The following is an 18,842-nucleotide window of genomic DNA, read 5'->3' on the forward strand; positions in this document are numbered from 1 at the left end:
AATCACTCAAAGTCTGTAGTTTCCCTTAGGATTCACTCATGGTGTTTTATATTCTATGGGTTTGGACACAGTATAAGGACATGTATACATTGTTATAATATTATTCAGAGTAGTTTCACTATCCTAAAAATCCTCTGTGCTCTGCCTATTCATCCCTCATTCCCCAAATCCTGCAAATCCTTCAACCACTGATCTTTTTACTGTTTCCATGTTTTGCTTTTTCCAGAATGTCATATGGGTGGAATCCTACAGTATGAGCCTTTTTAGATTAGCTTATTTCACTTAATAATATGCACTTAAGGTTATACCATGTCTTTTCATTGCTTGATAGCTAATTTATTTTTAGTGCTGAGTAAACAGTCCATTGTATGGATGTACCACAGGTTATTTATCCGTTCACCTACTGAAGGACTTCTTGATTCCTCCCAATTTTGGTGATTGTGAGTAAAGCTGCTATATATATCCACGTGCAGGGTTATGTGTGAAAATAAGTATTCAACTCCTTTGGGTAAATACCAAAGAATGCAATTACTGGATTTTATGGTAAGAGTGTATTTAGTTTTTTGAGAAACCCCCGAACTGTCTTCCAGAGTGGCTATACCATTTTGCACTCCTACCAGAATGAATGAAAGTTCCTATTCTTCCACATCCTTGTCATCAGTTTGTGTTATCAGTGTTAGACTTTTGGCCATTCTAATCGGTGTGTTATGGTATCTCATTGTTTTCTTAATTTGCATTTTCCTGATGATATGTGTTAAGGAGAGACTTTCATATGCTTATTTGCCACCTATGTATCTTCTTTGCTGAAGTGTCTGTTAAGGTTTTTGGCTTATTTTTTAATCTGGTTGTTCATTTTCTTATTGTTGAATTTTAAGAGTTCTTTGTATATTTTGTATAAGAGTCCTTTAGCAGATGTGTCTTTTGCAAAAGATTTTCTCCTAGTCTGTGACTTGTCTTCTCATTCATTTGGCATTACCTTTTGCAGATCGTGTCTTTAATAGTAATGAGCTATAGATTATAAAGTATTTTTTTATTGATTATGTTTTTGACATTGTATCTAACAAAGTCATCATCATCCTAATGTCATCTAGGTTTTCTCCTAAGTTATCTTCTAAGAGTTTTATTGTTTTATGTTTTACATTTAGGTCATATATCCAATTTGAATTATTCTTTCTGGAGGTATAAAGTCTGTGTCCAGATTCATTTTCTTTTTCATGTGGCTGTCCAGCTGTTTCATCACCATTTGTTGAAAGTCTGTCTTTGCTTTTTCTCCTTTGTCAAAGATGAGTTGACTGTATTCATGTCTGTCTGTTTCTAGGCTCTCTATTCTGTTCTACTGATCTATCTTTCTTTTGACAATACTGGACTGTCCTGATTACTATAGCTTTATAGTAAGTCTTGAAGTCAGGTGGTATCGTTTTTCCAACTTTGTACTTCTTAAGTATTGTGTTAGATACTGGGAGGTCTTTTGCCTCTATATATAAACTTTAGAATCAGTTTGTCAATAGCGATAAAATAACTTGCTGAGATTTTGACTGGGGTTGTATTGAATCTATAGATAAGTTGGGAAGAACAGACATCTTGATAATTTTGAGTCATTCTATCCATGAACATTGTCTTTCTCCATTCATTTATTCTTTGAATTTGCTCATCAGCATTTGTTTGTTTGTTTTCCTCTTATAGATCTTGTACATATTTTGTTCCATTTATATGTAAATATTTCATTTATGGTAGTGATAATGGAAATGGTATTGTGTTTTTAACTTATTCATTGCTGGTATATAGGGAAGTGATTGACTTTTGTGTATTAACCCTGAATCTACAACTTTGCTCTAATCACTTAGTAGTTCCAAGGGTATTTGTCTGTTTTTTTGAATTTTCTACACTGACAATCATGTCATCTGTGAACAGAGATGTGGTCTGTACATTTTTATTTCCTTTTTTTTTTTTTTTTGTCTCATTGCATTAGCTAGGACTTTCAGTACAAAGTTGGGAAGTAATGGTGAGAAGGGACATCCTAGCCTTGGACTTCATCTTAGTGGAAAAGCTTCTAATTTCTCACCATTAAGCACAATGTTAGCCGTAGACTTTTTGTAAATAGTCTTTATCAAGTTGAGGAAGTTCTTTTCTATTCCTAGTTGACTGAGAGTTTTATCACGAATAGGTGTTGGATTGCATCAAATGCTTTTCCTGCATCTGTGATTCTTCTTTTTAGCCTGTTGATGTGATGGATTACATTAACTGGTTTTTGAATGTTGAACCAGTCTTGTATACCTGGGATAAATACAGCTTGGTGGTAGGTGTATAATTCTTTTTATACATTGTTGGATTCGATTTACTAATTTTTTTTAGTATTTTTGCATCTGTTTTCATGAGAAATATTGGTCTGTAGTTTTGTAATGTCTTTGACTGGCCTTAGTATTAGGATAATGCTGGCCTCGTAGAACAAATTACAAAGTATTTGCTTCGCTTCTATCTTCTTAAAGAGATTGTAGAGCATTCATGTAACTTCTTCCTTAAATTTTGGTAGTATTTCCCAATGAACCCATCTGGGCTTGATGCTTCTGTTTTGGAAGGTTATTAATTATTGACTCGATTTCTCATAGGTATACACCTATTCAGATTGTCTATTTGTTCTTGTGTGAGTTTTGGCAGATTATTTCTTTTAAGAAATCAGTTCATTTCATCTAGGTTATTAAATTTGTGTGCATGGAGTTCTTCATAGTATTTCTTTATTATCCTTCCAATGTCCACAGGATCTGTAGTATCATCCCCTTTTTCATTTCTGATATTAGTAATTTCTGTCCTCTCTCTCTCTCTTTCTCTCTCTTTGGCTTGGCTAGAGGTTTATCAGTTTTATTGACCTCTTCAAAGAACCAGTTTTTGGTTTAATGGATTTTCTCTGTTGATTTCCTGTTTTCAATTTCATTGATTTCTGCTCTAATTCATATTAGTTCTTTTATTCTCCTTACTTTGGATTTAATTTTCTCTTCTTTTTCTAGTTTACTAAGATGGAAATTTAGATTGTTATTTTTAGATCTTTCTTCTTTTGTAGTATCTGCATTCAGTGCTATAAACTCCCCTCTAAACACTGCTTTGGTGCATCCTGCACATTTTGATAAGTTGTATTTTTATTTTCATTTCGTTAAAAATATTAAACAATTTATCTTGTGATCTTCTTTGGCCTATGTGTTATTTAGAAATATGTGTTACTTAGAAATGTGTTGTTAATCTCCACCTGTTTGGAGATTTCCTAGCTATCTTTCTGCTATTGATGTCTAGTTTAATTTCATTGTGATCTGGGGCAGATATTGTATAGTTTCTATTCTTTTAAGTTTGCTAAAGTGTATTTTATGATTCAGAATGTATTCTATCTTGGCAAATGTTTCATGTGAGCTTTTGATGAATGTGTATTCAGCTGTTGTTGGATGAAGTAGTCTGAATGTATCAATTATATCCAGTTGATCGATAGTGTTGTTAGTTCAACTGTGTCCTTACTGATTTTCTGTCTGCTGGATCAGCCCATTTCTGATAAAAAGGTATTGAAGTCTCCAACCATGATAGTGAGTTCATCTGTTTCTTCTTGCAGTTCTTTTAATTTTGCATCACATAGTTTTACCCTCTGTTATTAGGAGCATAAACCTTACCAGTTGGTATGTCTTTTTGGAGAAATGACCCTGTTATCATTATGTAATGCTCTCATTATCTCTGATAACTTTTCTTGCTTTGAAGTCTGCTCTGTCTGAAGTTAATATAGCCACTCCTGCTTTCTTTTGATTAGTATTAACATTGTATATCTTTCTCCATCATTTTAATCTATATGTCTTTATATTTAAAGTAGGCTTTATTGTAGACAATGTATAGGTGGGTCTTGTATTTTAATTTTTTTTAATCTTCTCTTACATTCTCTTTTGATTGGTGCATTTTGACTATTGATGATCATAATGATTATTGGCATAGTTGGATTAATGTCTGCCATATTCATTACTGTTTTCTATTTATTGCCGTTGTTTTTTGTTCCTATTTTTGCCTTCCATACTTTTTCTGGCTTTTGTGGTTTTAATTGAGCATTGTATATGATTCTGTTTTCTCTCCTTTCTTAGCATATTGGTTATAGTTCTTATTTTACTTTTTTTAGTGGTTGCCCTAAAGTTTGCAATCACATTTATAACTAATCCAATTCCATTTTCAAGTAACATTATACCTTTTCCCAGGTAGTGTAAGTACCCTACCTTATAATAAGAAAATAAACCTAATTCCTTCCTCTGTCCCTTATTACTGCTGTCTTTAACTTCACTTATATATAAGCATTCATACATATATGATATGTAATTAAGCATAGATAATTTCATACATTGTTTGCTATTAGTATTTTGACAAATTGTTATCTGATAGATCAATTAAGAATAAGAAAAATAAAAGATTTTTATTTTACCTACACATTTTTCTTTCCCAGTGCTCTTCCTTGCTTTATGTAGAACTGAGTTTCTGAACTACAGTATATTCCTTTTCTTTAAAGAACTTCTTTTAACATTTATTGCCAGGTAATTCTATTGGCAACAAATTCCCTCAATATTTGTTTGTCTGAGAAAGTCATTATTTCTCCTTCACTTTGAAGGATAATTTCAGAGGATACAGAATTCTAGGTTGGTGAGTTTTTTTCTAGCAACACTTTAAATATTGTACTCCACTGTCTTCTTGCTTGCATGGTTTCTGAGAAGAAGTCAAATATAATTCTTTGTTCTTATGTTAGAAAGATGTTTTATCTTCTGGCCTTTTTCAGGAATTTATCTTCGATTTTCTGTAGCTCTCTTAGTTTTTCTGTAGAATATTTCAAATGACTGTCAGGTAATAAAATCATAATATACCTGTCCCAATATTAGCATGAGTTTTTTTTCCAGGACATAGAGAGGGCAAGTGGTGAAGAATATATATTAGGAGAGTCAATAACTAAATTTCAATTAGTAAGTACACTATTTATTACTCTTACTAGAAGTATATTAATGACCCAACTTTAGAATATTCAAACTCTGTTTTATGAATGCTAACCAAAGTTTTTAAGCGAAGAAACAAATATTTGCTATGTTAAATTTTTCTTATTAATTTCTTATTTTCTTATTTCTGTCCATGTATTTTTCTGGCTGTTTTAATTAGTTTTGGTTGTTTTATATCTATCTTCTGGCTTATCACCCTTTAGTTTTTCAGGTTTATGATTTTACAATCAATGAATGTGGAATAGAAACAGAAATTGAAAACTGGCATTTTTCACAAAAACTTTTTTTTTAATAACAAATATATGTAGCTTTCTAAATTTTAGAAAGCAAATATATTTACAGGGGAAAAAGTAAGATGTCTTGATTACAAGTGAGTCTTGATTTCTTGCTCCAAATGATATTTTATGTCATTTGAAATGAGCATGTAATGTTTCAAAGAAGCAAGCTTATTTACATTAATTTATAAACCAACTAAATTCCATTTTTATTTTCCAGGAGACATGTACTGTTCTGACTGTTCTACTAAAACCCCTCTCTTTAGTTTTTAAAGAGCATTTTCTCTGTGATGTAAAATCATAGCAAGTCTTCATCAAAACAGGATTGATTTAATAAATTTAATGGCTAAATAAAAAGTATTTTAAAATTATAATTACTGTATATATTATGGATTTCAGTCTATTGCAGACATACTAAAGTAGTTTGCAACCACAATAGATATAAAATATTACTAATTATAATCCTTACAGTTTGCTTTTCAAAAAAACTTTTTTTCCTTTTATATGATTTTATTTTTCATATCAGCTTATATGATAATTCTAGAGTCCATTGTCTGGCATTCCACTTATTTATAGTGTCATAACTAATGTTTACAAAATAAGGTACTGCAACATAGATCATCAAAACTAATATTATACTTTAATACACTTTTAACTTAAAATAATGTACTTATATTATTGGTATCTAAAATTCCAGTGGATGGGTATGATATCTAAAGGTCATTGACACAGTTACAAAGCATTTCTTTGAAAAATATTTTAAATATTTTTTATATATTCATTTGAAATTAAATACACAGAATAAAGAGTTTTTACTTTTCAACATTTAACTTAGATATTCATTAATCATAAGCACTTACAGTTGCTATGTGTATTTACCACTAGTTTTTTAAATGGAAAAATTTGGGAACAAAGATGAGATTTATAATTGATGTACATTGTATTTTATAAAAACATGGTTTTTATAGTATGATTAATAATATATGATAATTTTAAAGTTAGTGTTACAGTCAATACAAACTAACGAAAGATTTACTGATATATATATACACACACATACACACTTATATATTTTTTATTGAAATATAGTTGATTTACAATATTGTGTTAGTTTCAGGTGTACAGTACAGTGATTCAGATATATTCTTTTTCAGATTCTTTTCCGCCCTATAGGTTATTACAAAATAGTGAGTCTAGTTCCCTGTGCTATATAGCAGGTCCTTGTTGATGATCTATTTTATATATAGTAGTGTGTATATGTTAATTCCAACCTCCCAATTTATCCCTCCCCCACCCCTTCCCCCTTTGGTAACCATAAGTTTGTTTTCTATGTCTGTGGGTCTATTTCTGTTTTGTAAATAAGTTCATTTTATACTGATTTCTTTTTAAGCCTAGAACTTCTTTGAAACTGTAATTGGAGCCCTGATGCTTTCTCTAATGTGTTGCTGTACTTAAACTAAATTTGCCTTTTGAACTTTATATTATTATTTGAACTTAATAATATACTTTTATGTACATTTCACAAAGTAATTGTAAAATTATTGGAGTCTAAAAGGAACAAAAGGATTCCTCTTTAATGGTCATATTTAAAATTAGCAGCACTCCACAAGCAGGCTTTTAGGTAGGTAGAGGAGGAGCTATCAATTGTAGTATTAAGTGAGGTACAATTGACATATAACATATTAGTTTCAGATGTAATACGTAATGATTTAATATTTGTATATATTGAGAAGGGATCACCACGGTAAGTTTAGTTAACATCCGTCACCATACCATGCAAAATACTTTTTGCTTTTGAAGAGAACTTTTAAGATCTACTCTATTAGCCACTTTCAAATATGAAATAGAGTATTATTAACTACAGTCACCATGCTGTACATTACCTCCCTATGACTTACTTATTTTATAACTGGAAATTAGTACCTTTTGAACCCTTCACCCAATTTGCCAAACCCCCACTACCCACCTACAAGAACCACCAATCTGTTATCTGTTTTTATGGGCTTCCTTTTTTTTTTTTTTTTTTTTAAGATTCCATGAATAACTGCGATCATACAGTATTTGTCTTTCTCTGACTTAGTTCACTTAGCATAATGCCCTCAAGGTCCTTTCATGTTCTCACAAATGACAAATTTCATTCATTTTTATAGTTGAATAATATTCCATTGTGTGTATACACACACACACACACATCACATCTTCTTTATCCATTCATTCATCACAAAACACATAGACTATTTCCATGTCTTGGCTATTGTAAATAATGCTACAATGAACATGGGGGTCCAGGTATCTTTTCAAGTTAGTGTTTTTGTTTTCTCCAGATAAGTACCCAGAAGTAGGTCATATGGTAGTTCTATTTTTAGTTTTTTGAGGAAACTCCATACTGTTTTCCATAGTGGTTGTACCAATTTACATTTCTACCTGCAGTGCACAAGGGTTCCCTTTTCTCCACATTCTTGCCAATACTTGTTATTTCCTTTTTGATGATAGCCATTCTAATGAGTGCGAGGTGATACCTCATTGTGGTTTTGATTTACATTTCCCTGGTGATTGGTTGTGTTGAGTACCTTTTAATGTACATGTTAGCCAACTCTGTGTCTTCTTTGGAAAAATGTCTATTCAAATCCTCAGCCCACTTTTTAGTTGGATTATCATTTTTGCTGTTGAGTTGTGTGATTATATATTTTGACTATTAATCCCTCATCAGATATATGATTTGCAAATACCCAGTAGGTTGCCTTTTTATTTTATTGATGATTTCCTTTGATGTACAGAATATTTTTAGTTTGATGTATTTCCACTTGTTTATGTTTGCTTTTGTTGTATTTGCTTTTGGTGTCAGATACAAATACTGTCACCAATGTCAAGGAGTCTACCACCTATATGTTCTTCAAGGAGTTATATGATTTCAGTTTTTACTTTCAAGTCTTTAATCCATTTTGAGTTAATTTTTGTATGATTTAAGATAGCAGTCAAGTTTCATTCTTTGCCATGTGTCTGTGCAGTTTTCTCATCACCATTTATTGAAGAGAATTTTTTTCCCCCATTATATATTATTTGGTTCTTTCTTGTAAATCAATTGACCATATATGTGTGGTTTTATTTCTGGACTGTCTACTCTGTTTCATTGATCTATATGTTTGTTTTTAATGCTGATACCATACTGTTTTGATTACTATAGCTTTGTAATATAGTTTGAAATCTGGGAATGTGGTGGCTCCAGCTTTATTCCTTTTTCTCAAGATTTTTTTGGCTTTTGGGGTCTTCCATGGTTTCATACAAATATTAGGATTGTTTGTTCTATTTTTGTGAAAAATGCCATTGGGATTTTGATAGGGTTTGCATTGAATCTACTTTGAGTAGTATGGCCATTTTAACAATGTTAATTCTTGCACTCCATGAACACATAATAGCTTTCAATTTATTTGTGCCTTCTTCAGTTTCTGTCATTAGTGTGTTGTAGTTTGCAGTGTACAGGTGTTTTTACCTCCTTGGTTAAATTTATTCTGAGGTATTTTTTTTCTTTTTTGTGCAATTGTAAATGGGATTGTTTTCTTAACTCTGTTTCTGATAAGTCATTATTAATGTGTAAAAATGCATCAGATTTTTGTGTATTGATTCTGTATTCTGTAATGTTATTGATTTTATTAGTTCTAACAGTTTTTTTTTTGTGTGTGTGAAGTCCTTATGGTTTTCTATATGTAATATGTTGTCATTTACAAATGGTGACAGTTTTACTTCTTCCTTTCCAATTTTAATGCCTTTTATCTCCTATTCCTGCCTTATTGTTCTGATTAAGACTTCCAGTACTATGATGAATAAAAGTGAGACAGGGCATTCTTGTCTTGTTTCTAATCTTAGAGGGAAACCTTTCAGCTTTTCACCATTGAGTATGAGGTTAGCTGTGGGCTTGTCACATATGAACTTTATTATGTTGAGGCGTGTTCCCTCTACACCTAGTTTGTTGAGAGTTTTTATCATAAAGAGATGTTGAATTTTGTCAAATGCTTTTTCTGCATCTGTTGAGATGATCGTATGATTTTTCTTGCTCATTTTGTTAATGTGGTATATCACATTGACTGATTTGTGGATGTTGAACCATTCCTGCTTCTCTGGAATAAGTCTCACCTAATTATGGTGTATGATCCTTTTAAGGCATTGTTCAATTCTGTTTGATAATATTTTGTTGAGGATTTTTGCATCTGTGTTCATCAAGGAAATTGCCCTGTAATCTTCTTTTTTTGTGATATCTTTGTTTTGTTTAGGTATGAGGGTGATTCTGGCCTCATAAAATGAGTTTCAGAATGTTCCCTCATCTTCTTTATTTTGGAGGAATTTGAGAAGAATTCATATTAATTTTTCTTTGAATGTTTTAAGATTCACCTCAATCACTTTACCTTTATTCTTTGTGAATCTTCATGTATAAAGTGGCTTTCCTGTAGACAACATATGGTTGGGCTAGTTTTTGATCCACTCTAACTTTGATCCACTCTGTCTTTGTTTTGATGCTTAGACTATTGATATATTTACATTAAGTCCCCTACATACGAACCTTCAAGTTGCAAACTTTCATAGGTGCAAACGTGTGTTCACATGTCCAATCACGTAAGTTAGTTTGTGTGTCTGGCATACACTGTCACGTGCGTGCATCCTCTACAAGTGGTAGTGCTTTGTGTACTTTACAGTGTTGTATAGAGTACAGTATCTTTATTTCGAGCTAGATCTGCAAGAAGATGACTTCATTGAACTCCTTGCTGTGCAACACGAGGAGCTTACTAGTGAAGACCTGATGGAACTGGAGTCCCAGAGAAAGGACGAAGAGAGACAAGAGGAAGAAGAAGTAACTGAAGCACTGAAGAGATTCACGATGCAGGAAATGGCAAGGGGATTTTCTTTGTTTGAGGAGGCACTGTTAGTTTTTGAGGCACAGGACCTGAACATAGAATGGTACATGAAGGTTGCAGCAGCCGTTCAGGATGCAATCCAGTGCTACTGTGTCATCTATGATGAGAAAAAAAGAGCTATTACCCAGACATCACTGGATCATTTTTTCAAAAGGGTAGATAGAGTTGAATCTAGCAAGGAACCAGAACCTGAGCCATCAACATCAGGTGTGAGTGAAATTGCAGCTTGCCCTCCATCTCCTATTGCTGATGATCCTTCATCTCCCTTATCTTCCACCTCCTCTCCCTCATCCAGTCAGTAACTCTTCTTGCCTGTTCACTTGATGCCAGCCCCTGTATGCCAGCTGTTGTACTGTAGTATTGTACTTTTCAAGGTACTGTACTGTAAGGTTAAAAATGTTTTCTTTATTTTTTGTTTGTTTTTTATGTATTATTTGTGTGAAAAGTATTATAAACCTATTACAGTACAGTACTATATAGCCAATTGTGTTAGTTGGGTAATTAGGCTAGCTTTGTTGGACTTATGAACAAATTGGACTTACAAACATATTCTTGGAACTGAACTTGTTCATATGTAGGGGACTTACTGTAAAGTGATTATATAGTTGGATTAATATCTGTATTTGTTAATCTTTTCTATTTATTGCTCTTGTTCTTTGTACCAGTTTTAGCCTTCCATTTTTTTCTGCCTTTTGTGATTTTAATTGAGCATTGTATATGATTCTATTTTCTATCTTTTCTTAGCATACCTATTTTACTTCTTTTTTTAAGCCATTTCCCTAGAGATTGCAATAATCCAAATCCACTCTCACATAACACTATACTACTTCGTATGTAGTATAAATATCTTGTAATAAAAAAAAAATTCCTGATTCTTCCTTCCTGTTCCTTGTATCCTTGCTCTCATTCATTTCATTTATACATAGCATAGTTACTTATACAAAAATATATAGTTGACTTCTAAACAACATGGGTATGAACTGTTGGGTCTACGTCTATGTTTTTCTTTTTTTCAGTAAATACAGTACTACACAATCTGTGCTGGTTGAAGCCACAGATGCAGAACCTTGGATAGTTTTGTGGAGGGCTCACTATGGGACTTGAGCATCCATGGACTTTGGTATCTGTGGTGGATCCTGGAACCAATCCGCTGTGGATACTGAGAGACAAATGATTTTTAACTGTGTAAGGGTCTTCACCCCTACCCACAGCCATGTTTTTCAAGTGTCAACTGAGCATATGTGTGCATATATAATCAAATAAATTTTTGCTGTTAATGTTTGAACAGACTTTTACCTGTTATATCAACTAAGAATAAGAAAAATAAAAGATTTTTATTTTACCTTCACTTGTGCCTGCCCTAGTGTTCTTCCTTTTTCTTATGTAGACCTGAGTTTCTGAACTATACTATTTTCCTTGTCTCTAAAGGACTATTTTAAACATTTCTTTTAAGGCTGGTCTACTGACAAGAAATTTCCTCAAGTTTTGTTTGTCTGAGAGTCTTTTTTTCTCATCCACTTTTGAGGAATCATTTCACAAGGTATAGATTTTTTTGTTGGCAGGATTTTCCTCTCAACACTTTAAATACTTTATTCCACTCTCCTCTTGCTAGCATAGTTTCTTAGGGGAAGTTAGATATAATTCTTATTTTTCCCTTTTTGTAGATAAGAGGTTTTCTTCCTATGTCATCTTTCATATTTCTTCCTTTATCCTTAATTTTCTGAAATTAAAACGATATGTCTAGTTGTATTTTTTTCGCCTTTTTCCTGCTTGGTGTTTTCTGCTTACTTGATCAGTAGGTTGTATCTAACATTAATTTGAAGAATTTCACCATCATTACTGTTTCAAATATTTTTTATGCTCCTTTGTTCCTTTATCACTTTCTTCTCATTCTGGTATTTCCATTATGCATATTGAACACTTTTTGTAGTTATCCCACAGTTCTGGGATATTCTGTTCTGCTTTTTTCAGTCTTTGTTCTGTTTACTTTTCAGTTTTTGACGTTTCTATTGACATATTCTCAAACTCAGAGATTCTTTCCTCAACCACGTCCAATCTACTAAAATAGCTCATCAAAGGCATTCATCGTTTCTGTTATAGTATTTTTGATCTCTAGCATTATTTTTTTATTCTTTTTTAATTCTATCTCTCTACCTTACACTGTCCATCTGTTCTTACTTTTTTTCATTCAAGTGCTTAGCATGTTTAATCATAGATGTTTTAAATTCCCAGTCTGATATTTCCAACATCTTTGCCATAGCTGATATTGGTTCTTATGCTTACTCTGTGTTTTTTGTCTTTTAGTATGCCTTGTAATTTTTGTTGAAAGCCAGAAATGATGTACTGGTAGAAGGAACTCTTATAAAATACTGGTGTGGTGTGGTGGTAAGGTGTGGGTAGAAAAGAAGTATTCTATGGTTATATATTAAGGTCTTAGTCTTTTAATGAGCCTGTGCCCCTGGGCTGTGGATTTCACAAGTGCTTCTTAGTTTTCCTTACTCTTAGGTGGGCAAGATAGCAAGAATGGGCTGGAGTTGGGTGTTTCCCTTCCTCCAAATGGAAGGCTAGAGGGAGATGGAGTTGAGTATTTCTCTTCTCCCACGTCAGTTAGGCTCTGATAAAACCTCAGTTGTTTAGTGTCCATTAAATAGTTTCTCTTGAGGGCAGGCCTTATTAAGAACAGAATTCTCTGGTGTATTTCAAAATTATTTATTTCCTCTCCCCTATGGAAGCATGAGTGGATTTTTGTCCAGTATTCACCCTGAGGACCTGTTAGAGCTCCTGGATGTTAATCTTACAAAAGCAAGGTGGTCCCTTCATTGACTAGGCCTTCCTGGAATTTTTAATCTCAGAGTTGTCAACACTGTGCCTGCAGTAACTTGTCAGTTATAGTTCAGTATTTCCTACCTGGGAGGCACTGGGTCCTCCAGAGATCTCTGCTGGTGAGTTTCTGCTCCTGTAAGTTCTGAATCTCTATATCCATTTAACTGTCTCTCTGATTTTGGGGGTATTGACTCTCTGTGTGACCTCCCTTTTCTGAGGAATCTAAGAAGATGTGTTGATTTTTTTCATTTTGTTCAGCTTTTACTTTTTAGGATGGTGTGACAACTTCTAAGCTCCTTATATGTTGGACTGGAAACTAGAAGTGCCCTAACTTACTTTTTGAAGGGGCAGTCTATGTTGAGTTGTTAATTGAGCTAGGTATTTGCCTTATTAAGTAATACTCATTTTACAGTGCTTGCTATGTGCCAGACAGTGTTCTAAAGCCTTCAGGCCAACTCATTTAGTCCTCATAACAATTATTTCCATCAAATACTGTTACTATCCGTGTTTTATAGATGAGGAAACTGAGGAACATAATTTGGATACATAACAAATTGAGGATATACATAACTTGCCTGAGGTCACCAAGCTCAGAACAACTTATATTTTATTTTCTTCTTTCTCTAACTACATTATAAACTAGTTCAAATAATCAGAATAACTTCCTCTAAGTAATAGAATGTGGTTGAGGTAAAGCTCTGCCAGATGGGCCTAAACCTTCAGAAGGCCCTACAGGTTCTGTGTTTATACTTTTTGGAGCCCTGAGTCAACCATATAGAAAGTCTTACTTCCCTATTACAGAGACACATGAATAGACCTGTGAGAGGATGACATTGTGAGTACTGGTGTAGATGGAGAGACCTTGGGATAGTATGGTGAGAGAGACCCGTATATCCCAGCATTCCAGCTGAACCTACTTTCCTGCTCTCCTTGCCAGTGTTTCACATATGTAAATTAGTCACCTTGTAGGTGTTAGTTTGGATGAGCCCCACAAGACTGAATCTTATTAAGTCAACATCCCTTGAAAAAGAGCTGCCCACTTGAACTAAGTTAAGCCACAGACCTGAGAAATAATCAATGGTGTTTTTATTAAGGCAGTAGGTTTAGGGGTGCTTTGTTACACAGTGTAAATAAATGAAAAAAGAATGTGTATTCTTTTTTGCAGGACATTGGATATTGGTTGTAGAGAATTCAAATGGAAGGATTTCAAGGAATTAACAACAAATATTAATCTAAATGAGACATACCTAATTATTTGTACTTAGAAATCTTTTCTTCCAGGGTTATTGTGATATAATTGACATATAACATTATATAAGTTTAATATGTATAATATGATACTTTAATACATATATACATTGCAAAAATGATTACCATGGTAAGGTTCATAATACATCTATCACCACATATAATTATGTTTTTTTTTTTTTTTCCGGTGTGTTTGAGGACCTTTAGGATCTACTCTCTTGGTAACTTTTAAGTATACAATACAGTATTTTTAACTATAGTCACCATGCTGTACATTATATTCCCAGAACTTGTTCATCTTATAACTGGAAGTTTGTTCCCTTTAACCAACATCTCCCCATTTCTTGCACCACATTTTGGCCACCAGTGGCATTTATATTGTAGAAAATGGCAGTTTCCTTCTTCTTCATGGCTGAATAATATTCCATTCTGTGTGTGTATATAAAATAGATATCATATTTTCTTTAGCCATTCATCTGTCAGTGGACATTTAGGTTCCCTCCATGACTTAGGCATTGGGACTAAAGAACATGGGGATGCACATACCTCTTCAAGATAATTACTTCATTTTGGGGGGATATATACCCAGAAATGGGATTACTATGTCATATGGTAGTTCCACTTTTAATTTTTCAAGGTACCTCTATACTGTTTACATTGGTACAGCCAACAGTGTATAAGGGTTCCCTTTTCTCCACATCTTTGTCAACACGTAATCTTGTCTTTTTGAATATAGTCATTTTAAAAGGTGTGAGGTGATAGCTCATTGTGGTTTTGATTTTCATTTTCCTAATGATTAGTGTTGTTGAGCACCTTTTTGATGTATCTGTTGGACATTTATATGTCTTCTTTGGAAAAATATCTATTCTGGTACTTAGCCTAATTTTTAATCAGGTTGTTGTTTTTGTTATTATCAGTTTCTACTGATTTGTATGAGTTCCTTTTATATTTTGGAAATTAGCCATTTATCAGATCTATGATTTGAAAATATTTTCTCCCATTCCATAGGTTCCTCTTTATTCTGTTGATTGTTTGATTTTTTTTTTTTGCTGTGCAGAAGCTTTTTAGTTTGTTGCCACAGTTGTTGGTATTTGCTTTTGTTGCCTTTGCTTTTGGTGTCATATCCAAAAAGTCATTACCAGGATGAATGAATGTAAAAGAAACTTTTTTTCCCCTAAGCTTTCTTCTAGAAGTTTTATGGTTTCTGCTCTTACATTTAAGTCTTTAACCCATTTCCAGTAATTTTTTTTTTTTTTTTTTTGTGGTACGCAGGCCTCTCACTGTTGTGGTCTTTCCTGTTGTGGAGCACAGGCTCTGGACGTGCAGGCTCAGCGGCCATGGCTCACGGGCCTAGCCGCTCTGCGGCATGTGGGATCTTCCCGGACCGGGGCATGAACCCGTGTCCCCTGTATCGGCAGGCAGACTCTCAACCACTGCGCCACCAGGGAAGCCCCATCCAGTAATTTTTGTGAGTGGTGTAAGGCAGGGGTCCAATTTTATTCTTTCGCATGTGAACATTTCATTCTTAGGCAGTTTTTTCAACACCATTTCTTGAAGATACTGTCCTTTCATTATTGAGTATTCTTGGTTCTTTTGTCAGATATTGTTGTTGCATATTTATGGGTTTATTTCTGGGCTCTCAATTCTTTTGCCTTGAGCTATGTGCCAGTTTTTATGCTAGTACCATACTATTTTGATTACTGTAGCTTTGTAATATGTTGTTTTGAATTCAGAAGGTATGAGGCCTCCAGTTTTGTTCTTTCACAAGATTATTTTTCCTATTTTTTTTTGTGGTCCCATATGAATTTTAGAGTTGCTTTTCCTATTTCTGTGAAAAGTGTCATTGAAATTTTGATAGGAATTGCACTGAATCTATAGATGACTTGAGTAGTAGTAGGGACATTTTAAGAGTATTAACTATTCCAATCCATGAACACAAGATAGCTTTCCAATCATTTTTGTTTTCTTCAATTCCTTTCATTAATGTCTTACAGTTTTCAGTGTACAGATCTTTCACCTCCTTGTTTAAATGCATTCCTAAGTACTTGAGTATTTTTGATGCTATTATAATGGGATTGTCTTTATTTTTTTCACATAGCTCATTGTTAACAAATATAAAATGCAGTTGAGTTTTGCATGTTGATTTTGTGCCCTTCAACTTTATTGAATTTTTAAATTAGTTCTAACAGTTTTTTGATGGAGTCTTTAAGATTTTCTGTATATAACATCAAGTCATCTGCAAACAAAGACAATTTTACTTCTTCCTTTCTGATTTTATTTCTTTTTCTTGCCTGATTACTCCAGCTAGGATATCCAGTATTGTGTAGAATAGGAATGGTGAGAGTGGGCACTTTCTTTTCCCTGATTTTAGAGGAAAGCTTTCAACCTTTCATCATTGAGTATGATGTTAGCTGCAGGGTTATAATTTATGGCCTCTGTTATGCTGAATTGCAGTGCTTTTGTACCCACTTTGTTTAGAGTTTTTATTTAAGGATGTTAAATTTTTTCAAATGATTTTTCTGCATCTGTTGATATGATCATATGATTTTTATCCTTCATTCCATTTATGAGGTTTATCACAGTGATTGATTTACATTGTTGAATCATCCTTGTAGCCCTTTATTGCCCCTTAATTTCATTTAGCTGCATTTATCAGCCTTTCTCACAAAGATGATCACTCTCCTAACTTGGGGATTTATGATTCAATGCTGTTCTTTATTTAACAACATCTTTTAACCAAAATTATTATACAAGGTATGTTAGGGTATAGTTTTCTCTTTTCTAAAAAATAAATTTATTTTTTTATTTATGGCTATGTTGGGTCTTTGTTGCTGCATATGGGCTTTCTCTAGTTGCGGCAAGCAGGGATTACTCTTCGCTGTGGTGCACGGTCTTCTCATTGCGGTGGCTTCTCTTGTTGCGGAGCATGGGCTTCTGTAGTTGCAGCATGCGGGCTCAGTAGTTGTGGCTTGCAGGCTCTAGAGTGCAGGCTCAGTAGTTGTGGCACATGGGCCTAGTTGCTCTGTGGCATGTGGGATCCTCCCAGACCAGGGTTCGAACCTGTGTCTGCTGCATTGTCAGACAGATTCTTAACCACTGCACCATGGGGGAAGTCTGAGGGGTATAGTTTTCTATGTTTGTTTTAGTTATATTGCCTAGAGGTGATGTTTTTATCCCAGCTATTTCACTGAATTTCATGTTCTTTAAGTATTTCAGGAAAAAGAAAGTTTTTCTTCCTTTTACTGATTATTTCATTGGTGAGAGAAATAATACATTTTTGAGTTGTAATTATATACATGTTATATATTTAAAATGCTTTGGGATAGAAGGTTTTATGGAAATTATATTCTTAAAAATTTTAACTTTTCTACCCATTTATTCTCACTGTCTATTAGAAAGTATTTTTTTCATATAGATTTATTTTTGAAAGTTGAAAAAAAACGTTCAAAATTTCCCATTTTTCCTAGATGTTTCATGGAACAGTCACAGAAGAGCTAACCAATCATAGAGAATGGAGTCACTATAATGAAAATATAATAGAAGATCAAAAAGATTTTGTTTTTGTGAAGTTCAGTGGCCTTCATTTAAAATCTATGGAAAGTTTTCAATCTTGTATCTCTCTTAGAGTGTGCATCTTCTCAAACAATTTTATTACAGATATTCGTCCACTTCAGAGTTGTATAAAATTAGTCAAACTCGATCTCCATGGAAATCACGTAAGCAATAGCCGTTTCAGTTATCTGCATATAAATGAAGTTGATATTTAATAAGCACTTATGTTATCTATGTACAGTATTTCTCCCAGGTAGTCTTATATGTGAAATATAAACAATTCAAAACTAAATAAAAAATATATATAAGCACAAAAATTTTAAGTATAAGCAAACATTTTTTATTTAAAATATCTAGACCAACAGTATGTGATTTGGTTTACTTCTTAAATCCATAGTCTTAAGACTGCTTCTTGACTTCTTAATTTTTTAATGATATATAATTGACATATAGTATTACATTAATTTCAGGTATAAAACATAATGGTTCAATATTTGTGTATATTGCAAAATGATCACAATAAGTCAAGTTAACATCCATCACCAAAGAGTTACAATTTTTTCCTTGTGATGAGAACTTTTAATATCTGCTTTCTTAGCAACTTTCAAATATATAATCCAGTATTATTAACTGTACTCACCCTGCTGTATATTATATCCCCAGGACTCATTTATTTTATAACTGAAAATTTGTATCTTTTCAGCAACTTCACCATTTCACCCACCCCCTCTGTCTTTGAATCACCAATGAGTTCTCTGTATCTAAGAGTTTGGTTTTTGTTTGTTTGCTTTTTTAAATTCCACATGAGTTAGATCGTGTGGTACTTGTCTTTTTCTGTCTGACTTATTTCGTTTTGCATAATGCTCTCAACATCCACCATTTTGTTTCAAATGGCATGATTTCATTCTTTTTTATGAGTCAGCAGTACTCCACTGTGTATACACACAAGATTTTCTTTACTTATTCATCTATAGATAGACACTTAGTTTGCTTCCACATCTTGGCTATTATAAATAATGGTGCAGTGAACATGGGGATGTATG

General features: G+C 33.2%; 1 protein-coding gene across 1 annotated transcript in view; it reads left to right on the forward strand.

Moving 5' to 3' along the window:
• The window catches only part of LRRIQ3 (leucine rich repeats and IQ motif containing 3), a 235,164-nt gene that overhangs the window by 3,355 nt on the left and 212,967 nt on the right, over positions 1-18,842 (forward strand). The window contains exon 3 of the mRNA XM_030865955.2: positions 17,715-17,963. Coding sequence (XP_030721815.1) covers positions 17,715-17,963 — 249 coding nt within the window. The remainder of the gene's footprint in view (positions 1-17,714; positions 17,964-18,842) is intronic.

The sequence above is a fragment of the Globicephala melas genome, chromosome 1, assembly GCF_963455315.2.
Source record: "Globicephala melas chromosome 1, mGloMel1.2, whole genome shotgun sequence".
In the NCBI taxonomy this organism is placed as follows: domain Eukaryota; kingdom Metazoa; phylum Chordata; class Mammalia; order Artiodactyla; family Delphinidae; genus Globicephala; species Globicephala melas.